This window comes from Hyla sarda, chromosome 2 (genome assembly GCF_029499605.1).
Source record: "Hyla sarda isolate aHylSar1 chromosome 2, aHylSar1.hap1, whole genome shotgun sequence".
Lineage (NCBI taxonomy): Eukaryota > Metazoa > Chordata > Amphibia > Anura > Hylidae > Hyla > Hyla sarda.
This window is the reverse complement of record NC_079190.1, coordinates 226,404,979-226,429,616: the sequence shown is the minus strand read 5'-3', so window position 1 is coordinate 226,429,616 and position 24,638 is coordinate 226,404,979. Positions and strand designations below refer to the sequence as shown.

The window sequence follows — 24,638 nt, the reverse complement described above, 5'->3', positions numbered from 1 at the left end:
TGCGTATGTCGTCATTACGTTGGCTTAGCCCGTTGAGCCCCCTGGTTCCTATATACACATTACTATAAACATTTGGCTAAAAGGAGTCTTAAGTTGCGTGGCATTGACATATTAGACGGCAGTTGACAATAGAGAAGGTACATGTACAGACAAAACCAAATTGAGTAACAAATGGGGGACTTAAAAAAAGTGTAAGATTCACATTTCCCATTTTACCAAATTTTTTTTTATAAACCTACATTTGGTATCGACATGTGCGGGATTATCTGCACTATTAAAATATGTTTGTCATCCTGCCCGTGAATGGCATAAACATTTAAAATTCCAAACGCCCAAAATTAATATTTGCAAACTAAAAAGTGATCGAAAAGTCCCATCAAAAACAAATATGGTAGAGATAATAACTACAGATCATGCACATTATCGACCCCATATATGGAATAATATAAAGTTATAGGGGGTCAGAAGAAGATAATTTTAAGTCTTCTGAATAGAGCTTTTTATCATAAAGCCCACTGCGTAAAAACAAACCCTCCAAAACTTGCAAAATTGCAAAAAAATGTTTTGTCTTGATGTACATTGTAATGACAAAAGGCAATGACTGTACGATTGTGGAAGCAAACCCTATAGGCCAAACCTTAATGCTGCCTTCTTCCTTGTAAAGGAGATGCTAAGATCTTTTTTTTTTTTTTTTTTTTTTTTTTTTTTTTTTTCGCCACTGACTCGCATTACTTGCTTCAAAAGTATATGTTCTTCTTTTCATATGTATATATACCTTTTTTGCGGTTTAGCATGTAAACTGTGCTACAAGTACAACAATGTATATTATGATTAAGATGTTTCTTTCTACAGTGTTAGAAGTGAAATTGCTAGCAGAGGCTTAGCTGCTGTGACTTTTGTAGTGCAAGCATATTGTGTTTTAGGTTAATTGTTTTGCAGTTAATATTTTATGTAGCCAGTTTGATGACTGGTGTTTTACAGCATTAAATTGAAAGCTTCAGTATACGTTAGGAGATGGAATTTCATGCAGCCAAAGTAACACAAACACAAGAAAAGTCAGTTTTTTTTTTTTTTCACAATTTATAAAATGTATATTACTTGTAAACAGGCAACTACGCTTTATAGCAGAGGTTGCTATAATTCAAGGGCCATAATTCACTGTAAATTGCCTTCTACCCATGGCTTGTATGACTTCAGAATTTTACATATCTGTTATGTACAGAATATACAGATTTATTTGCATGACTATATATTCTTTATGTACTCATGGGATTACTTTGAAGGGAATTTATCAGTGTCACCCACAGTAACCTGTTAGTACAGGCAGGTAGTGCAGGTGATACTGATGATGATACTTGCCCATGTCCGATCCCTTGCTCCTTTTGCCAGTTATTCTCCTCATTTGAGGGTCAGGCTTGGTGCATGGGCTGTGAGCAGGCTTGAAGAAGCAGCAGCATCATGTACCAAGTTAAAGGGGTAGTCCAGTGGTGAAAAACTTATCCCCTATCCTAAGGATAGGGGATAAGTTTGAGATCGCGGGGGGTCCGACCGCTGGGGCCCCCTGCGATCTCTCTGTACGGGGCCCCGGCTCTCCGCCGAGATAGCGGGTGTCGACCCCCGCACGAGGCGGCGGCCGACACGCCCCCTCAATACATCTCTATGGCAGAGCCGGAGATTGCCGAAGGCAGCGCTTCGGCTCTGCCATAGAGTTGTATTGAGGGGGCGTGTCGGCCGCCGCCTCGTGCGGAGGTCGACACGCCCCCTTCCCGCGGGCTGTCGGGGCTCCGTACAGGAGATCGCAGGGGGCCCCAGCGGTCGGACCCCCCGCGATCTGCAACTTATCCCCTATCCTTAGGATAGGGGATAAGTTGCTCACCACTGAATCACCACTGGACTACTCCTTTAAGTACAAACAGGTTAGTGCTGATGACAGTTTACTTTTTAATGTTTCATAAGCAGATTTTAGGTCATCTTGAAAGTGTAGAAATTGTTGTTAAAAAAGAGGGACACACAATAGGTGCAATATGCCTAATGGTATATTTAATTTCAACAGACTTTGCATATATCAGTAGCACAGGCAGACCATATCTAATCATATCTCGACTTGTCAGGCATTAATTCCTGCTGTCTCTCTTTTTATAAACTCTTAACTCACTGATAGACCTACTGGTTTAAAAGGGTAGGTCTATCAACTTAGTGAGGGATACATGGCTTCCATAGAAGTCTTTGGAGAGGGGAGAAGGGAAAGGAGGAGGGAGTGGCTGGAAGAAGTCAGAAGTGGACAGAGTGCAGGTGTTTACAGTAAGTATAAAATCTCATCTTAGTACTGCATTTACAGTGGGGCAAAAAAGTATTTAGTCAGCCACCAATTGTGCAAGTTCTCCCACTTATAAAAGATGAGGAGAAAGGCCTGTAATTTTCATCATAGGTATACTTCAACAATGAGAAACAGAATGGGGGGAAAGAATACAGGAAATCACATAGTAGAATTTCTAATGAATTAACGGTAAATTCCTCTGTAAAATAAGTATTTTGTCACCTACAAACAAGCAAGATTTCTGGCTCTCACAGACCTGTAACTTCGAGTCTTCTCTGTCCTCCACTCATTTACCTGTATTAATGGCACCTGTTTGAGGTTGTGGACAGGTTGAGCTGTCAAAGTACACCAGAAACAAAATTGTAGACCTGCACCAGGCTGGGAAGACTGAATCTGCAAAAGGCAAGCAGCTTGGTGTGAAGAAATCAACTGTGGGAGCAAATATTAGAAAATGGAAGGCAAACAAGACCACTGCTCTCCCTTGATCTGGGGCCCGAGGCAAGATCTCACCCTGTGGTGTCAAAATGATCACAAGAACAGTGGGCAAAAATCCCAGAACCACATGGGGGGGATCTAGTGAATGACCTGCATAGCACTGGGACCAAAGTAACAAAGGCTACCAACAGTAACACACTACGCCGACAGGGACACAAATCATGCAGTTCCACACGTTTCCCTCTGTTTAAGCCAGTACATGTCTGGGCCTGTCTGAAGTTTGCTAGAGAGCATTTGGATGATCCAGAAGAGGATTGGTTTCATCTGACCACATGACATTCTCCCAAAGTAGAACTTTTTGCTAAAAACTCAACTTGTCATGTTTGGAGGAGAGAGAATGCTGAGTTGCATCCAAAGAACACCATACCTACTGTGAAGCATGGGGGGGGAAACATCATGCTTTGGGGCTGTTTTTCTGCAAAGGGACCAGGATGACTGATTCATGTAAAGGAATGGGGCCATGTATCGTGAGATTTTAAGTGAAAATCTACTTCCATCAGCAAGGACATTGAAGATGAAACGTGGCTGGATCTTTCAGCATGACAATGATCCCAAATACACCGCCAGGGCAACAAAGGAGTGGCTTTGTAAGAAGCATTTCAAGGTCCTGGAGTGGCCTAGCCAGTCTCCAGGTCTCAACTTAATAGAAAACCTTTGGAAGGAGTTGAAAGTCCATGTTGCCCAGCGACAGCCCAAAAACATCACTGCTCTAGAGGAGATCTGCATGGAGGAATGGGCCAAAATACCAGCAACAGTGTGTGAAAACCTTGTGAAGACTTAAAGAAAACGTTTGACATGTCATTGCCAACAAAGGGTATATAACAAAGTATTGAGATTAACTTTTGTTATTGACCTAATACTTATTTTCCACCATAATTTGCAAAGAAATTCTTTATAAATCAGACAATGGGATTTTATGGATTTTTTTTTTCTCATTATGTCTCTCATAGTTGAGGTATACCTATGATGAAAATTAGGGATCGACCGATATCGTTTTTTTAGGGCCGATACCGATAATTGGTGCAGGTTAGGGCCGATAGCCGATAACTTATACCGATATTTCGGTATAAGTTATTGGCTATTTAACCCCCTGCGACACCGCTGCAGATCATTGATTTAAAGCGGGTGCTTTAAATCAATGATCTGCAGTGGCTTTTGCGGGGCCATAGGCCGCCGCCGCCACCACCACCCGCTTCTCTCCCCTACCTGCCAGGGTGCTCCGGGCCATCCATCGTTCCTGTAGTGTCCGGGGGCGTTCCGGGTGGAGGGTGGTCCGGTCCGGGCTGTCCTTCTTCTCCGGCGGGCCTCTTCTCCACTCCGGGCAGGCTCCGGCCTAGTACGCTGCATAGACGTCGCTGCGCAGTGACGCCCGTGCGCAGCGACGCACCTGACGTCACGGCGTAGCGACGTCTATGCAGCATACTAGGCCGGAGCCTGCCCGGAGTGGAGAAGAGGCCCGCCGGAGAAGGACAGCCCGGACCAGACCACCCTCCACCCGGAACGCCCCCGGACACTACATGAAGGAAGGATGGCCTGGACCACCCCCATTACGGGTAAGTTACATTTTTTTATGCACTCGGAGGGTGGGGGAGGGGCCCGACCGGTATAGCGGTATGGGAAAAAATCCATACCGGTATACCGCCTAGCATCACGGTGGGGCGTGCGACGCTGTGCAGTGGGTCGAGGGGGTGGCGGTCGCGGTGCGGTGGGGGCGAGGCATTATCGGCTTATCGGCAAGATAATTGCCGATACCGATAATGCCCAAAATCGTGATTATCGGCCGATAATATCGGCCATATCGATAATCGGTCGATCCCTAATGAAAATTACAGGCCTCCCTCTCTCTCTAATTGGGAGAACTTGCACAATTGGTGGCTGACTGAATACTTTTTTGCCCCACTGTTCAATGTCAGTACTTCTCTATAATGTTCACCATCCTGCAGCTTCTAGGGGTATGATGTAGAGCAGTGGTTCTCAACCTTTTTTGCCAGAGTACCCATTGACAGCCCATTCCCAAAAAATTGTACCCCCATATTAGAGACATTTTGTAATGATTATTGTATAATTCATATGCTTTACTTTCCGCTACACCAGGCACCCTGTTCCTCTCCCTATTTCCCCAGTCCCCCGACGTCTTCTCTAACCGGAGTTGTTTTGTTTTCTTCACGATCTGGCCTAGACCGCTATTAAGATTTCTCCCATACAAGACTTCTCAACCGAACCAGCCAATAAAACATTTGACTTCAGTACAATACCCACTTATTAAAAACACTCCCCATGTTTGTCACACACAGTAATAGTACCTGCTTTGCGTCCCAATAAAGTTGTTAGGCCCCCTTTGTTCCGCCAAATATAGCTGCATATATAGTTGTAAGCTGCCATACTGTCCCGCTTTGGTGCTCCTCTGGTCTGGGGACCTATTGCTATGGCTCATAGCAGTAGGTCCCTGGTCTGCAAGGGCTGTGGAGCAGCAAAGCTGATGGTAGTTACTGCCCATAGCAGCCCAATGCCAGCGCTTCCCCTTTGCTGTCCTCCTGCTCCGCTCCTCAGTGCAGTGATGTCAGCCTACCATTTCTTTCAAAGTGGCCCAGAACAGTAACCAGTAACCAGTGGCTGTGGCTGCCATTACTGATTTTTTTTTTCATGTACCCCCTGGAGAACTGCTAAGTACCCCTGGGGTTACTTGTACCCCAGGTTGAGAGCCACTGATAAGGAGGATCTCTTGTTCTGAGTGTATGGAAGCCATCATCAAGGCTAGGCTTCCCTCAGCCTGCACCACCCTCAACTCGGACCATCATTGACAGTACCCCTGATGACAGTGGGTACTGAGATAATAAAGCCATAGTACTACACAAAGGAGTATTGACATTTGTCATAGGCAGATGTCCCTACTCCTTGCAAAGCGTGCTACACAAATAACATTTGTTTGCCATATTGTAGTAGTATACAGATGTAGCCCGAGCCAACTTTATAGTTTGAACGGGCTTCATCTGTATAATTATACTGTCTTGCTATATGTATTTTGTGTAAGTAGGAAAGCAATGCATTCTGGGGGAACCAGCAGTATTGTAAGCCTAAAATTTTTGTCTGGACTGTAAGGAATGAGACATTTAGCCCACTTGAATTAAAATAGCGTTATTTAATTCAGTTGGGCTAATCCTGCTGAGCGGGCCAGACCAAATTGTTCCCCACCCCTAATTTAAAAGGAGAAAAACTTGGCAATTTGAAAGAAGAGCATCTATTTGTACATGAAGGCCTGCTGTGTAAATACTTTGTTAAGCCTATGCCAAAAAAAGTTGTAAGTCGTATAGCCAATTCTGAGAGAGGTCATTAAATGACCTGCCTTTTTTTCCCCTAAACCTCACAAGCTGAATGTTAGATTACATTTTACAAGTATTTTAATTGCTTCCTGTTTTTAATGCATTTTACAGAGATATGACTGATGGAAGTAGCAGGCCTAAATCTGCACTGATGGTTTTCATGTTCATGACCTTTTGAGTGTGTAACAGAACACATTGAGTTAAAAAAGGAAAAAAAATATGGGAATTTTTACTGCTTATTTTATTGTATTTTGTTTTACAATTTGTGAATCCAGCCTTAAAGTGTATTTTATTTACCATATATAAAAAGTGAGGTTCTTCTCAGTATACTAAAAAAAGGATTTTTTTTTGCAAATATATATATTGCATGTAATATTACAGGAAGTCCATGCATTGTACCCGATATGTGATTTTTCACTGTTTTATTTTGGCTTATATAGTGGAATCGGAAAGTTAGTATTAAAACAATAACCTCAAAAACTACATGTGTACCATTTATTGCGAGGATTTTCATGAAAGCGAAGGGGAGACCATCACAGGATTGGAGAGGTAGTATCGTATTTTTCGCCCTATAGGACGCACCGGCATATAAGAAACACCAAATTTTAAAGATGCAAAATCTAGAAAAAAAAGATTCTGCGCACAACAATAATCTTCAACCTGCGGACCTCCAGATGTTGCAAAACTACAACTCCCAGCATGCCCGGACAGCCGTTGGCTGTCCGGGCATGCTGGGAGTTGTAGTTTTGCAACATCTGGAGCTCCGCAGGTTGAACACCACTGGATAGGAGGTAATACTCACGTGTCCCCGCCGCTCCGGACCCTTCACCGCTGCCCTGGATGTCGCTCCATCGCTGTTGCCGCGTCCCCGTGGTGTCTCCGGGCGTCTTCTTCCCCGGGATCCACGCTCTCCGTCGCCGTCATCACGTCGCTACGCACGCTGCTCCTATTGGATGACGGGACGGTGTGCGCAATGACGTGATGACGTCGGAGAGCGCCGGCCATGCAGGGGATCCTGGCACGGAGAAGACACCGAGGAGGCAGGTAAGGGATGCCGCGATTTCACCGCAGCGGTCCCGAACAGCCCAACTGAGCAGCCGGGTTAGTGTCACTTTCGCTTCAGAAGTGGAGGTCAGCTTTGATCGCCGCGTCTGAAGGGTTAATACAGGGCATCACCGCGATAGGTGATTTCCTGTATTAGCCGCGGGTCCCGGCCATTGATGGCCGCAGGGACCGACCCAATAGGTGTGTATTCGCCTTATAAGACGCACCAACTTTCCCCCCCAGTTTTGGGGAAGAAAAAGTGCGTCTTATACGGCGAAAAATGCGGTACTTCAGATAGAACTTCATGTCCACAATATTTAATGTACACACAACTGTTCTACACCAGAAATCGGTTTCATTACGAAATATATATATATTTTTTTTTATTGAATTTTTTTTTTATTCTGTGTTTTGTTAGGGAATGTTTTGAATGTATATTGAATTGACATTTTCAATAGTTGTAAAAGTTCTATTTTTTTCCTTCAGTATTTTAACTGTGTGCTAAAGAATGATCGGATGTGCTAACACTAACTAAATTCCTTCTTTTTGTTGTATGTTTTTTTAATGTTTGCCATTCACCACTTCTCTTCCAGTTCAAGATAGAAAATGAATGGTGGACCTGGATTGATTATGAGAGATTTCAAGAACTGATCCGCGCATATGAAAAGAGTGGAGGCACAGAGACCTTCACAGCTTTGGACTATGTTGCAAAAACTCCCAAATGGGCTCTGTTTGGTTCCACTGAGAGGGGCTTCGATCCTGTCGATACACGTTTTCAACGGAAAAATAAAACGAAGGACATCTCTGGATGCTAGCTGACTTCTGTGTTGTCCTTGATTTTTAAGGTTTCGAAAAAAAAACATCAAACATTGCAATTCTTTATTTTACTTTAGGTGAAACTCTATTGTTCAATTTATTTCTCAAGCCTTTAGGTCAAACTACAATACTTTTAGCTTTGGGAAACAATTACTTTAATATTTTAATTCTTCTTGTTTGACTCTGACTTTTGGGAAAAATCTTTAAAAAAAATTAAATGTTGTACGTGAGGATTAGAAAATAAAACCATGTTTTTGTGAAGGTATTCAATAAAGTTCAAGTTTTCTCTTTTTGTAATAAAATAAAGGTGCTATAAAGAATAATTAGATCATTTTATTTGTTTACTTTGTGTAATGCTGATAAGTGCACAATAACGGTCTACATATACTGCATAACAAGCTTTATGCTATTCTTTTAATATAGTGCAGGGGAAAGAAGCAGCCTTGATGTTGTAGTACCTGAGAAAAAAAACACAAAAAAAACACTGACTAATCTACCAACAAGAGTAACTGGTAGCAGCCAATCATATATATTTATGTACCCCTTCAGTTTAGCCCTTAAAGGGGTATTCCGGCCATAGACCTCTTATCCCCTATCTGCAGGATAGGGGATAAGATGTCTGATTGGCGCAATCTCTGTGCAGCACTCGCATTCTATGCCGGGCTGCTGCTCCTCCAGTCTCAGAAACCTCTGTTTCTGGGGCTGGAGACGTGACGTCATGCCACGTCCCCTCAAGACGCCACGCCCCCTCAAGACACCACCCCACGTCCCCTCAAGACATCATGCCACGCCACCTCCATTCATGTCTATGGGAGGGGGTCGTGACGGCCATCACCTTATTAATAGAAGGTAATGAACAGGACATCATTAAACAGAATACTGTCTCTGCTGCAGGGCTTTACCATTTTTGTATCAGCAGCATCAGACCCGGTTTCCCTTGAAGTTCAGTGCAACACTAGGGTACATTTTTTTGAAGCCAGATAACATGCTTTTTCCAGCAACAGAGTCTTGTGTGGTGAGCATGCATACAGTCCCAGGCAGCAAAGTGCATTACTTACTGTTTACTTTTACACAACAGTATCAATTCTAGGTCTTTTTGAAGCTCTCCACAAGTGCTTCTCGGCTCTTTGACAACACTTCTGATTATTCTTTTCACTCCTCTGTCAGAAATAATCTCATAGACCTAAATGGAGGGTCGTGGCGTGACGTCACGTCTCCAGTCCGGGAGCAGCAGCCCGGCATAGAATGCGGGTACTGCATAGAGATCGCGGGGGTTCCCAGCGGTGGGCCCCGCAGGGATCAGACATCTTATCCCCCTATCCAAAGGATGTCTATGGCTATAATACCCCTTTAACCTGTTAAGGACCATGGACTACGCGTACGTCCTAGCTCCCTGGTACTTAAGGACCAAGGACGTACGCGTACGTCGTGGAGAATTTTGGTCCCCGCCGCGCTGGGACCAGACCGGGGTGAATGCGGATATCGATCAGCAGGCACCCCGCGCAGATGCCCAGGGGGGGTCATCAGACCCCCCATGTCGGCGATCGGCGCAAATCGCAAGTGAATTCACACTTGAGATTTGCGCCTATTCCGGGTCTATGGTGACGCGGTAACCTGGAATATAAGGGGGATCGCGGTTGTCTAAGACACCTGCGATCCCCCTGAAGGGATAGGAGTCAGCTGGCAGGGGTGCCACCCATCCTATCCCTGCTATTGGTCGTCAAAAGCGACCACCAATAGCGGGGGGGGGGTTACTTTCGTTTTCCCCGTTCTGCCAACCCACAATAGGCAAGGCAGAACGCGGAAACAACAGAGGACCGGGGCCGAAGTCCACTTACCTGTCCGCGATTGGCGGTGGGAGCAGGCGGCAGAAGAGGACGGCTATGCTGCTCCCTTCATCATACGGAAGCCGGTGAGTTGCCTGGCAACATCTGGAGGGCTACAGTCTGAGACCACTATACAGTGCTGCTGCGGGCATCCGATCATTCAGAACGCCGCACGGAGGTCCCCTCACCTGCCTCTGTCCGGCTCCCGGCGTCTTCTGTACTGGTCTGAGATCAAGCAGACCAGAGCAGAAGATCGCCGATAACACTGATCTGTTCTATGTCCTATACATAGAACAGATCAGTATTAGCAATCATGGTATTGCTATGAATAGTCCCCTATGGGGGAAAAATGTAAAATTAAAAAAAAAAGTGAAAACTCCCCTCCCCCAATAAAAAAGTTAAACGTCAGTTTTTTCCTATTTTACCCACAAAAAAGCGTAAAAAAATTAATGTAATAGACATATTTGGTATCGCCGCGTGTGTAAATGTCCGAACTATTAAAATAAAATGTTAATGATCCCGTGCGGTGAAGGGCGTGAACGTAAAAAAAAAAGTCCAAAATTGCTACTTTTTTTTATACATTTTATTAAAAAAAAATATAAAAAAATTATAAAAAATGTATTCAAAGTTTTTTATATGCAAATGTGGTATCAAAAAAAAGTACAGATGATGGTGCAAAAAATGAGCCCCCATACCGCCGCTTATACGAAAAAATGAAAAAGTTATAGGTCATCAAAATAAAGGGATTATAAATGTACTAATTTGGTTAAAACGTTTGTGATTTTTTTTAAGCACAACAATAATATAAAAGTATGTAATAATGGGTATCATTTTAATCGTATTGACCCTCAGAATAAAGAACACATGTCATTTTTACCGTAAATTGTACGGCGTGAAAACGAAACCTTCCAAAATTAGCAAAATTGCATTTTTCTTTTTAATTTCCCCACAAAAATAGTGTTTTTTGGTTGCGCCATACATTTTATGATATAATGAGTGATGTCATTACAAAGGACAACTGGTCGCGCAAAAAACAAGCCCTCATACTAGTCTGGTGAACTAGTCTAGTTAAGGCCAAAATGGGTCCTTGAGGGGTTAAAGTGACAGTGGTCAGATGTGCTAAAAACGCTCTGGTCCTTAAGGCCAAAATGGGCCTCGTCCTTAAGGGGTTAATAGCAAGTTGCAACATGCCGTCAGATTATCTGATAATATGGATTATTTGAGTTTATATAAAAATGAGTAGTAAGGGTGGAAAACCTTAAAGAACATCACAAAATCTGCTACTACAGGTTTGGGAAGGATTTCCAGGTTATTTCTATTGGCTTTGCCTTCTATCTGTGGCTTTGTTAAATTCCATATCATTTTGTGCTAGACAGTGGCTAGAAATGAGTGGTTAATGTATCTGAGTAAAGCATCTTTATTATTACGTCGATATCCTTACATCTAACTCTGAAGAGAGATATATAGTTTGATACCTTGTTATAGCTGCTATGATCTAGTTATGTCCCTGTTTTCATACATCAAGTAACATGTAATGAGACCGAGCAGCCAGTTGTCATTGGTCTTATACATGAGTGAAATTACAGTAACACGTTGTGACTTGGTTTGAAATGAGAAATCTTCCTGGTGTCAGCAGTGTGAATGTAGGTTAGAGTGGTAACTGCCAAAACGGACGCTTCATTCACTCAGATTTAACACTACAATGGTCCAAGTATAGAAGATTTCTGATCTTAAAGTAACCAACTGCATTCTGAATAATAAATATTTAAATATGTAAACTTAAAGGGACAGAATTACTGTTACTGGTTCAATCTCTTAATTGTGGTCAAGTGTTCTTCCGATTACTTCAGGGCCACATCTTCCTACCCGAACCAGGCTCCCAGAATTTTGATAAAAGGGGTGTTCTAGGATTTTGTTCTCCTCATCCTTTGAGCCCATGATACTAATTTATAATACTGTGAAATATGCTTCTATTACATCTGTGTGCCGCTTTATATTGTTTTCATGCACAGGACCCACAACCAGACGTGCTGTAGTGCATCTTTTTATTTTACTGTTGTCTGTGACCTTTTACAGCGTTCCATGCAGCCCTAGGCAATGAGGGAAATTGATCCAAACCTGTATAGAGAAAAAAGTGGAGCAGTTGCCCATAGCAACCAAGCAGATTGCTTTAATTTTTAGAGAGGCCTGCATAAGCACCTGCTCCACTTCTCTGAACAGGTTTTGATAAATCTGCCCCCTTAAAGGGGTACTCTGCTGCTCAGTTTTTGGAACAAACTTCTGAATGCCAATGCCGAGATCTTGTGATGTCATAGCCCCGCCCCCTCATGACTTTACACCCAGCCCCCTCCAATGCAAGTCTATGGAAGGGGGCAAGCGGAGTACCCCTTTAAGGACCATGGTCTACAGGGGGCATGACTATGCTGCAGTGGGTGGAAGGTATTTACTGAAATAATGCTACCCACCATCCCACTGCAGCATAGCCACGCTCCTTGGAGATCAAGTGAACTATGAAATATAGTCTCTGACCACATGGACTTCTGGGAAAGGTCAAGACAACAGTAAAATAAAAAGACTTGCATTACAGCACTTCTGTTTGTGGGTCCCATGCATGAAAGGAAACAAGGCGTCACACGGAGGTAATAGAAACATATTACACCGTATTATACCTTTACATCATGGGCTCAAAGGCTAAAAAAAAAAATAAGGTAATTCCCCTTTCAACCATTATTGTCATTAACATTAACTTTTGATAGGTCTTTCAAACTTTTCTAAAGTTTAAATTGCATTGGGTCTTAGTCCTGATTCTGAGACTCTCTGCGATCACTAGTTATAACCCAGTAAAGTGCTCAGCTGCTGTCTGTAAAATCTGACTTATTCATTCCCTAGACTATAATTGAGTTGGCAGTAATTCATGGTAGTATAATTCATGATCGCAACTAGTCTCAGGACTAAGACAACATATATTACCATCAGTTACCCCTATATGAAAGGCTCAATGAAAGTATAGTATTTAGCCCGTTGGCTAAGTGTATTAACCCTTAAGTGTGAAAAGACCACCAGATACAAAATTATACAGAATAGTTATCTTTATTATACAAACAATTCTATTAAGGGTGCATTCACATACAGGATCCATTGTGGATGTGAAGTTTTAAAACCCGCAATTGCGGATTTTACTAAGCACATTTACCACACAATGAACAGAAAAAGGTGGTACTGAAATAAGATGCCTGTTGTAAATGTACGCACGTAATACTCTGCCTGAAAAATACATCCACCGGTGGAAACTCTACAATGAAACCATAAAAGACTGTATTTGTAGGGAGTATAATACAATACAGGTAAAGAATAAACAGATACTTAGTTGCCATGAAAGAAATGTCTGCCACTACTTCTCACATGAACCTTGTGCTCACTTATTAGAGGAGTGATGCTATCTGGACAATGCACTATTATCCACATGTATGGAGGTGCTCTGTTCCAATATCAGTATCGTACGGTCCATATAACAAGAATGGAAAATGGCATTTATACAGCTTGAGCCACTTTGTGCAGATGCAGAAAACGGTTGTTGCTGATTTTACTCCCCTGGCGATCTGAATTCAGCTCCCCGCTGCATGTATTCTATGCACTGAAGAAACATTTTTTTTTAAAGAAGTGGCAAGTGCAGTTTTTCATTTTTGTTATATGGACTGTATAAACAGATACTTACAACTCTGATAACAAATCGCCCAGAAATAAAGTGCTCATGTGTGGGGTAAGAAAGGATTTGCAAACCGATACGAAGTTGTGACTACTGTCACCTAAAGGTGTCTATACGATATAGTAATCACAGGTGCATACAGTGTACAGGACCCACCCCAGTAATGAGATTGCCACTTCCCATTACTGAGCATATGCACAGCTCAACTATCCTGTTGGGAGAGCAGGATGGGCGATTGCCCTTATATGCGGCCATTTACTTGCATCGCTCGGCAGCTGCACATCTCCTAGGGAGATGAGCCCTGTGGAGCAATTACACATGTTAGCCTGTTTGGCCAATAATCGTTCTGTGTGTGTTAAGGACCCTTGCTCTTTCACTCTTTTTCTTTGGTGCTGAAATTTGTGGGGGTTTGGTGGGTTTCCAGCTGATCAGGACTCTTGCTGCTACAGATTCCCATCCTCCCCTACAGGCAGTCCTTGTAGATATAAGCTGCCAGTCTAAAGAGGGTACAAGCTGTCTGCTTTTGACAGTCTTTAGTCCTGTATTTTGCCAAAAGTTAGGCTCATTTTACACTATGAGCATTCATCTGTTATTAAACATCCATTTTCTGTGTAAAAACATATGTATAATAACTGGTGCTAATGGCTGAATAATGTCCGTCAAAATAACAGGCATATTAATCCGTTAAGACCCGTTATAACATCCCTCCTATATGGCCGTTTTAACACCTCTACCTACAGACTCCCACAGCCGGGACTACTACTACTCCCATCATGGAACATACTCTGTTCCATGATAGGGGTTGTAGTACAGGGGCTGAGGGATTGATCGCATTGGGTCTCACTTCTAAGACCCGATGCGATTAGAAGTTATTAAACAGGGGAGCGGGCGGCATGCTCCACTCCCCTGCAATGTACAGTGTATTTTACTTTAATTTTAAAATTTCCCACGAGAGCCCTGAAAGGCCAGTACTGGGTAGCCATTCAGGGCTCCTGGCGAGGTTTTCAAATTGAAGCCCTGCAGTGGGGAAAGATATATAGAATCGCTGGAGGGGGGGGGGGTGTAATATATCTGGCCCCCACAGCGCTTCTATATATCTTGCCCCCTGCAGCGCATATATATGTTCCCCCCACAGCGCTATCATAAGCCCCCGGCAGTGCTATGAGTGAAAAGTATTCTACAGCAGCGCATTTGGCCGGCGCGATGTGCTGCTGAAAGAATACTTGTCATTCATAGCACTGCAGCGGCATCTATATATCCATATGTCTGTCCCGCACAGCGCTTCTATAATCAAATGCCTTCACAGCATTATGAAGTCTGACTGACATTAGGACAATGCTAAACCTCATGTGGCTGGAGTGTGTCAGCAGTTCCTGCAAGAGGAAGACATTGATGCTATGGACTGTAGGGAGGTCATACGGGCACGTGGAGGCCACACACACTACTGAACCCCATTTTGACTTGTTTTAAGGACATTACATCAAAGTTGGATCAGCCTGTAGTGTGGTTTTCCACTTTGATTTTGAGTGTGACTCCATATCCAGACCTCCATGGGTTGATACATTTGATTTCCATTGATAATTTTTGTGTGATTTGGTTGTCAGCACATTCAACTATGTAAAGATGAAAGTATTTCATGCGATTAGTTCATTCATTCAGATCTAGGATATGTTATCTTAGTGTTCCCTTTATTTTTTTGAGCAGTGTATATCAATCTGCAGAGGAAGGTTAAGACTGCTAAACTGCAAATCTGGCTTAAAAGTTGTCAATGGCATTCATAGACAGGTGTTCTATTACTGTGGCTAAATCTGAAATATTTCACACTTATTATACATTGTAAGTAATGGACTACAGTCTCTTAAAGGAGCCTTATCCCTCAGTTGATATAAGACCTTCTTTAAAATGTTCAAGCATGGAACTTAATTTCTATCTTCATCCCAAAATACAGTAAGCTAGTTATGTTAGCAATGTTCCTTGAGTAGTCATATTTGTAGTAATATTACTGCTGAATGGATCAAATATAAGTGTTATCAACAATCATCTATTCCACATCCTAACTGGCCTTGTTTAAGTGCTTTAAAGCGCAACTCTAGGGATGGTTTGCCCAGCAAGATATTTGCTTACACTTTTATGCCGCTGCCCCAAGCACAAGACTTGCACAAGACTAAGGCGCTTAATTTAGGTATTTTGCTAGAGTCAAATGCAAGTATTTGGGACTTTCCCCAAATCCGTAGATTGAGCGCCATAGTCTTGTGCAAGTCTTGGGTGGCTTAACATATATCCTGCTGCCAGAGCACAGACTGGAGTTGCGCTTTACAGGTGGTTGTCTGATATAGAGAACTTTACTCCTTAAACTCTTTTAGGCTACTTTCACGCCACAATTATATAATATGGCCGTCAGATCCATCAGGGAAATTAAAAAAACGTCCGCTGCCGTATCCCCACCAGACTCGCACTGCATCCCATTCACTTGGGATCAGACTGTGGTTTTCAGTCTTGCAACAAAACCATATATGGTCTAAAAATGAGCCGACAGGAGTCATTATCTGCCTCTGCTTGGCTCATTGAAGTGAATAGGATGCGGTGGGGATAAGGCAGCCAACAGTTTTTAAATTTCCCTGCTAGATCCGATGGCCATGTGAAACAATCGTGGTGTGAATGCACCCCTAGGGATTTTTGTGTTAATAGGGATATTTTTCTTTTTTAACTAGAGCAGTGCTCACCTTAAAGGGGTTATCCACCATAAAGTGATTTTAGTACATACCTGCCAGGCTATCTGGGTATTTCCTGATGGAGTTTGGTCTCGTAAACTACACATCCCATAGTTCCATGCTTGTAAGTGTGACATTACATTCCTCCCTCCCACACATCAGCCACCCCACCCATTGCAGCACAAATAAGCTCAAAAGATCAGTGTTTTCTAATCAGGGTGCCTACAGCTGTTGCAAGGTTATCTCTCTGTCGCTCCACTCATTGAAGCAGGACTGGCTCCCTTTGCACAACTGACTAGTGATGTCAGGTTTCGATGCATTGCAACCTGGGAAATCCCAAGAACTGACCTGTTAAAAAATAAATATTGGGGCGAAAATCACAGAAGAATTGTGAGAATACCATCACACAGATAAAGACACTATATTATGAACTACACTAACTTTACAGTCCCTGTAGCATAGTCAAATAAAAATCCTGGAATACCCCTTTAACAGACTGCTGTATATAAGCATTACCTGGAAACTGCTGTTTCACTGAGGATTGTGTAATGCTTAATTTCTCCTGTGACGGTGGTACGGTGGAATGGAACATTGCTGCCAGTTTCCTACACACAAAACCACATACAGATGGGGGGGAGTTTATCAGTGGGACAACATGTGATGCACTCATAATGGAGGTCCATTCTAACAAGAAGGAATTGTCCAAAACAGAGACAACCACTTCACTATATTTCTCACATAGAGTGATATAAATGTGTGTGACAGAATAGCATTTCTCTTTTTCTTTATCTATATAGCTGGTCTGGCTGGTGCAGAATGAATGGGGGTCAATACGGAAGCTTTCTGCTTACCTTATGTTTCTTAAATTCTATCTGCCATCTTCAAACCATTGTGTTAGCAGGAAATTGACTTTTCCTGCATTGCTTCTGCCTGAGACATTACACTTTAAAAGATTTTGTCTTTCATCATTTTCTGACTCTTGTTGGTTTCCCTTTTGCAGCAGGTCAATTGCAAATTATTTTGGCCAAATCTAATAGCAACATCGTATATACTTTCATGTCTGCACCCAAACAGACTATATAATACTTTATGTTTTCATTAAAGGTTGTCAGATACATCTCAGGCTAATGGGAGAGGCCTCTGACAATGAAAATGATCAGTAAGTAGTTAGGTGTAAATCAAAATGAACATGACTGTTGTTGTCCTGTGGAGGAGTGTAGAAACATTGTGTCTTGTGTAATGATTTTTATTAAAGGACAACTGTAGTGGTACACATTTATATATGCCCGTGCCCGGGCCTCAAAAACAAACAAAATAAACTGATACATACCTTCCTACGAGCCCCCGTTGGTCCGGCAGTGCAGACGTCATTCCACTTCCTGGGGACTTGGACGCCGCAGAGCCGTCGGTGTATCACCAGCCGTAGCGATGTCCCGCCCCGGCCTGTCATAGGCTGAGCCCACTGTCATATAAGGAGCTCTGGCCGGCTTCTTACATGACAGTGGGCTCAGCCTATCACCGGCCGGGGTGGGTAATCGCTACGGCTGGTGATACGCAGACAGCTCTGCAGCATCCCCGTCCCCAGGAAGTGGAATTGCGTCAGCACTGCCGGACTGTGAGGCCTGTGCCAGACCAAGGGGGCTCGTAGGAAGGTATGTATGAGTTTATTTTGTTTATTTTTGAGGCCCTGGCATATATAAATGTGTACCACTACAGTTGTCCTTTAATGACATCCCCTTGGCACACAGTGAGGTTGCCAGTGTCGCCTACTAAGCTATTACTTGCTTTCTGCACTAGCTCTTGTCCTTACACTTTGATACCTGTAGCGCCCCATGTCTGATGTGTCTTATACAAGTCTTTCAAAACGCGAAATCATATATTAATAAATCAAAAGTGAATTGTCTGGATCGCCAATCAAACCTGATTCCTATAGAAGCATTTGTCATGCACTGAAATTAGTATGTTTATCTTCTGACACCTATAACTTTTTTATTTTTCTGCATACGGGGCTATGTGAAGGCTAATTTTTTGTGCAGTGGTCTGTAGTTTTTATCGGTACTATTTTTATTTTAATAGGCATTTTCCAAAGTCCAAAATAGCGTAGTTTTGGTCACCTTTTATTTCATGAAAAAATCTATAGAAAGCGATCAAAAAGTCAGAGCAATACAAAAATGGTACCACTAAAAACTTCAGATCACGGCGCAAATGAGCCCTCATACCGCCCCGTACGTGGAAAAATAAAAAAGTTTTATAGGGGTCAGAAGATGACAATTTTAAATGTATTAATTCGATTTTTTCCAGAAGTACGACAAAATCAAATCTATATAAGTAGGGTATCATTTTAATCATATGGACATACGGAATAAAGAGAAGGTGTCATTTTTACTGTAAAATGTACTGCGGAGAAATGGAAGTCCCCAAAATTTACAAAATTGCATTTTTTTCTTAAATTTTGTCACACAATGATTTTTTTTCCATTTTGCTGTAGATTTTTGGGTAAAATGACTGATGTCATAAGAAAGTAGAATTGGTGGTGCAAAAAAATAAGCCATCAAATGGATTTTTAGGTTCAAATTTGAAAGAATTATGATTTTTTTAAAGTAAGGAGGGAAAATATGAAAGTGCAAAAACGGAAAGTCCTTAAGGGGTTAAAAAGTCATCATCATCAAAAGTTTTTGATATGTTGTTTATCATCATATTATAAACAACTTTTAAATTGCATGTTATTGTAAAAAAAATATATATTTATACCTTTTTTAGATTTCTAAAAAATTACCACTAGGGGTCTCTGCAGCCGGGACACTAAGAAGCACAGCGCAGCTCCCTGCTTGTCAATCAGACAGACCGGAACGAGCGCTGTGCCCGCAGCACGGAACTCTCCTGACATGGCCAGCCCGCCGGGAGCACTCTGCGCACCTAAGGCGCTGCTCCATGCCCGCTGATCGCACCCCTAGCCCTCTGTAAATGGAAGGGAGGAAGAGGGAGTGCAGCATAGAGGAAGAAGGGTGGAAGTGAGCCCATGCAGGCTTCAGATGATGTCGCACCTGCTGGGTCATGCCCTTTTCCTCCCTCACACAGGCACAGAGCTGTGAGCAGCAAGACATGGATGAAATAAGATAAAATGGGTTTAAAAAAAAATTTAATGAAAAACATTATTTAAAACTGATCAAATTTTGGCTGATGTGAATTTGGCAGTTTGAGATAAAGGGACAGATTTTGTATTGCAGATTTTCTGCCTTGCATATATATGTTGCTACATTTAGACAGCAATGTAGCAACAGAGGTTGTGGCTTACATGCACCACAAAATGCGCCAACATTTGGGCATGATTCTGATTTTTAATAAACCAACTAATAGTTTGGTATAAGCATAGACTAGACGGTGTACAGATGCACTAAATTCATCAACCTAAACCACTGTAAAAAATCTGGTGCATCTGGGATGCAGATACTTGTTTTTTCTCCAGTGTCACACAATGAAAAAAGCAGTACATGTTGTCCAATAATTTATTACTGACCAAAATATACTAGCTAAAATGTAACCTTTATTTATTCACAGTATGCCTTCAGTTGTAAAGATAATAAATAAACAAGGATTATGTATTATTTCCTCCTCCTTTTTCATCCTTCTGTGCCGTTTCATCCCCCCTTCATCCCCCCTGTGCAATTTGATTCCCCCCTTTATCACCCCTGTGCCACATCCCCCCCTTGATCCTTCCCTGTGCCATTTAATCCCCCCCCCCTCTTGACTACCCCTTGTGCCACATCATTGCCCGAGTTGAACCTCCCATATACCATTTCATTCCCCTGGTTATTTTCAATCCCCCTATGTCAGCCCCTGTGCCACATCATTTCCCACCTCTGAGACCCCTTGTGTCATTTCATTCCCCCCTTCATCAGCCCCGTGCTACATCATCCCCCAGATCACCCCCTGGCCCCCTGTGCCATTTAAATCCCCCCCCACTTCTGCCACATTATCACCTCCCACTCTGAACCCCCCCCCATCCCCTATATTCCCCATCGACCTCTCATCCCATGCTGTTGCATTTCTTACCTGGCCTGCATCTCCCAGTGTGCTCCAGAAGGCTCAGGTGCAAGAGCTCGAAATCTCGGCAGGTCTGCCGAGTGACGTCCTCCCACTCTGCTTCTTAACATGATGTCAGGGGCATCACTGTCAGTCGCAGCACACCAATGAATTGACGGCAACACACTAGTGTTTCGCGGCACCTGATTTGGAAAGCCCTGCTATAAACATATCTAAATAATTATTGTAAAAGAAGAGCTACTGTATACAGGGCCGGCCCTACAATGGGTCCTGCAAAATGCCGCCCCAAGAAGATTTTTAACCTCTTGAGGACCAAACAAATGGGGACTATGGGGACTAAAAAATTGAAAAAAAAAACTAAAAACTTTACTGATAAAAGTTAGAATCACCCCACTTTTCCCATTCTTTAAGTTAAATAATATAAACATACATAAACATATGTGGCATCGCTGCGTGCAAAAATATCCGAACTATTAAAATATGTTAACTAAATCACATGGTCAAAATTGCACATTTTGAATAAAAAGCTATCAAAAAGTCCCATCAAAACAAAAACGGTACTGATAAAAATTACTGATTTTTATTAACATTTCTTTCTTGGACCCCGGCTGCACAATGGTTTGGGCTGGGCCTGACCATATAAGGGATTAACAGGCAATTCAGGAACCATCCTGGGAGGGAAATTATAATTCTGCAGAACCTTTTGTTCCATACATAACATAAATTTATACAAACAGTATAATGACTCATTCATACAAAACAACAAACAGACACTGCTACAATAATATAGCAGGGAAATGACTACCTACCTCAACAAATTAAGTTTTAGTAAGATGCTTAAGTAGTCGTAATGGAAGAAGATCAATAAAACAGGCGGTTTATTAACATTAATATGACATTAAACAGCTGCTCTTGGACATTTTGTCTGTGTACCTTGATGTGCTTTTCTCTTGTCTTGGACATGTGTGCTTATCTCTATGGAAGCAGTTAATACAGTAATCTTCAGCCTGGGGCAGTCATTGGGGAGCTTAGTGTCTGATCAGTGAGCGGACTTTAATCATGTTTCAAGACGTCCAGATGAGATTCGCTACAGAATCATCTTAGCAGTAAATGCTTGTTATATAGGAATGACAGACAAGAAGCCCGATACAGAATTAACCAGATTTTATCTCAGGTTCTATAGCTCCTGCAATAATCATATTATTTACCTCAACTCAAAACATATAGATATGAATAGTGTTATCAATTAATAGATTGCTATACATAGTCCCCTGTGTGGACTTAACAAAAAAAAAAATTTTTTTTTACATTTTTAAAAAAGCCCCTCCACAATAAAAACTACCGTATATACTCGAGTATAAGCCGACCCGAGTATAAGCCGAGGCCCCCTAATTTCAACCCAAAATCCCAGGAAAAGTTATTGACTCGAGTATAAGCCTAGGGTGGGAAATACATCATCCCCCCTGTCATCATCCAGACCCCCGTCATTAACATCCTCATCATCATCACCCTGTCATCATCCAGACCCTCATCATCATCACCTGTCATCATCCCCTTGTCATCATCCCACACCCCCCCTTCATCATCCCCTTGTCATCATTCCCACCCCCCTTCATCATCCCCTTGTCATCATCCCACACCCCCCCTTCATCATCCCCACCCCCCTTCATCATCCCCTTGTCATCATCCCACACTTGTCATCATCCCCACCCCCCTTCATCCTCCCCTTGTCATCATCCCACACCCCCCCTTCATCATCCTCTTGTCATCATTCGCCCTCAGTGGTCTTCAACCTGCGGACCTCCAGAGGTTTCAAAACTACAACTCTCAGCAAGCCCGGGCAGCCATCGGCAGCCACCGGACCAGCGCCGAGCGGAGGCGAGTACTGTACAGAACTAAAGGGGGCTGGATGATGTCGAAGGCCGCAGTGATCTTCAACCTGCGGACCTCCAGAGGTTTCAAAACTACAACTCCCAGCAAGCCCGGACAGCCGATGGCTGCCTGGGCTTGCTGGGAGTTGTAGTTTTGAAACCTCTGGAGGTCCGCAGGTTGAAGACCACTGCGGGTGGAGAGTTCACTCGAGTATAAGCCGAGGGGGGTGTTTTCAGCACGAAAAATCGTGCTGAAAAACTCGGCTTATACTCGAGTATATACGGTAAATCTCCTTTTTACATTTTACAAAAATAAATTAACATATTTGGTATTGCCGAAAACTCCATATTATTAAAATATAATATTAATGATTCTGTATGGTGAACGGCTTAAACATAAAAACATAAAAAAGAAATAAAAAGAAATAAAAAAATTGCTAACTTTTGGTTACGTCACATTCCAAAAAAAAAGAATGAAAGTCACCTATACACAAAAGTACAGTAGTATGTAGGCCCCTTCTGTGCTAGTTGCCATTATAGTTGTAGGCCCCTGTTGTGCTAATTGCCCCATAGTGGTAGGCACCCTCTGTGCTAGTTGTCCATATTGTTGGAGGCCCCCTCTGTAGTAATGGCCCCATAGTTGTAGGTCCCCCTTGTGCTAGTTGCCCTTATAGTTGTAGGCCCCTGCTGTGCTAATTGCCCCATAGTTGTAGGCCCCCTCTGTGCTAGTTGTCCATATTGTTGGAGGCCCCCCTCTGTAGTAGTTTCTCCCCATAGTTGTAGGTCCCCCGTGTGCTAATTGCCCTTATAGTTCTATTCCCCATAGTTGTAGGCCATGTCTGTGATAGTTGCCTCAATAAAGTTTTAGGCTGCAGCCCCCAGGCATACTGCCTCCAGCTGCCATATAGGTTTCTGTGCTCCACTGCTCCTCCGGTCAGGGATCAGGACTTTCTTCTATTGGCCATAGCAGTGGGTCCTCCGAGGAGCAGTGGCACAGAAGCTGACCAACACAGTAGTTACTGCAGTTTCTTGACAGGGTCCAGGCAGCACTGCAGGTTCTGTCTTCCTTCTCCTATGCCATGATGACCTGCACATGGCATGTCTGCTACGCTACCTCCCAGCAGCCACTTTCCTTGAAAGAGGAAGTGGCTGCCAGCGAGGGACTGGAGCAGCTTTCAGGTATTATACAGTATATTATCTCATCTCACTGTTATCATAAGCCCTAGAAGAAGGGTGGACTTCAAGAGGCAGCCACCTGCCTGAGTGTTGGCCCCCTTACTGGGGTATGTATGGCCTCCATTTGAAGTAAGCTCGGACATGTGAAATGGATGCCTGTGAAAGATACCATACAGATCATCTGTAACACCATTGTTAATAAATATGAAGTTCTCAAAAAATGTTTTTATAATAATCCTGCAAATCATTGCAGGAAATAACATAATCTACACAATTTCATCTTGTGCAAAGAATACTTTATTTTGGCCTCTGTGCAAAAGAGCTTTCAGCGCATACAGCATATACATCCATAGACCCCGTTACTCAATGGATGCTAAAAGAGTGTTCTTTTGGTCGCTGAATGGTAATATACTGTGCATTGGCTTTACCTTTATTTACTGTATGGAATAGTACTGCACACTGCCCAATCCCATACAAAGGCAAGACGTAAAGGCAAATACTGAGAATTACAAGCAGCATAAAGGACTAGAGAGGTGGTACTGTGCAGTTTCATATTTACAGAATACCAGCATATACTGACAATTACATTCAGGATATAGGACTAGAGAAGTGGTACTGTGTGGTGCAACGTTCACACTCTATATAAACGATATGTTACGCCTAGCGCTCCGGGTCCCCGCTCCTCCCCGGAGCGCTCACGGCATCTCTCTCCCCGCAGCGCCCCGGTCGGTCCCGCTGACCGGGAGCGCTGCACTGTCATGGCCGTCGGGGATGCGATTCGCACAGCGGGACGCGCCCGCTCGCGAATCGCATCCCAGGTCACTTACCCGTCCCGGTCCCCTGCTGTCATGTGCTGGCGCGCGCGGCTCCGCTCTCTAGGGCGCGCGCGCGCCAGCTCTCTGAGACTTAAAGGGCCAGTGCACCAATGATTGGTGCCTGGCCCAATTAGCTTAATTGGCTTCCACCTGCTCCCAGACTATATCTGCTCACTGCCCCTGCACTCCCTTGCCGGATCTTGTTGCCTTGTGCCAGTGAAAGCGTTTAGTGTGTCCAAAGCCTGTGTTACCTGAACCCTTGCTATCCATCTTGACTACGAACCTTGCCGCCTGCCCCCGACCTTCTGCTACGTCTGACCTTGCCTCTGCCTAGTCCTTCTGTCCCACGCCTTCTCAGCAGTCAGCGAGGTAGAGCCGTTGCTAGTGGATACGACCTGGTTGCTACTGCCGCAGCAAGACCATCCCGCTTTGCGGCGGGCTCTGGCGAACACCAGTAGCCTCTTAGAACCGGTCCACTAGCACGGTCCACGCCAATT

At 43.3% G+C, this 24,638-nt stretch overlaps 1 protein-coding gene across 1 annotated transcript in view; it reads left to right on the top strand.

The window, feature by feature from the left end:
- Positions 1-8,309, top strand: part of TYW1B (tRNA-yW synthesizing protein 1 homolog B) — a 183,889-nt gene extending 175,580 nt beyond the window's left edge. Inside the window, 1 exon segment of the mRNA XM_056556476.1 lies at positions 7,770-8,309. Within this exon segment, the coding sequence (XP_056412451.1) occupies positions 7,770-7,991 (222 nt within the window). The 3' untranslated portion in view covers positions 7,992-8,309.
- Positions 8,310-24,638: the final 16,329 nt, after the last annotated feature.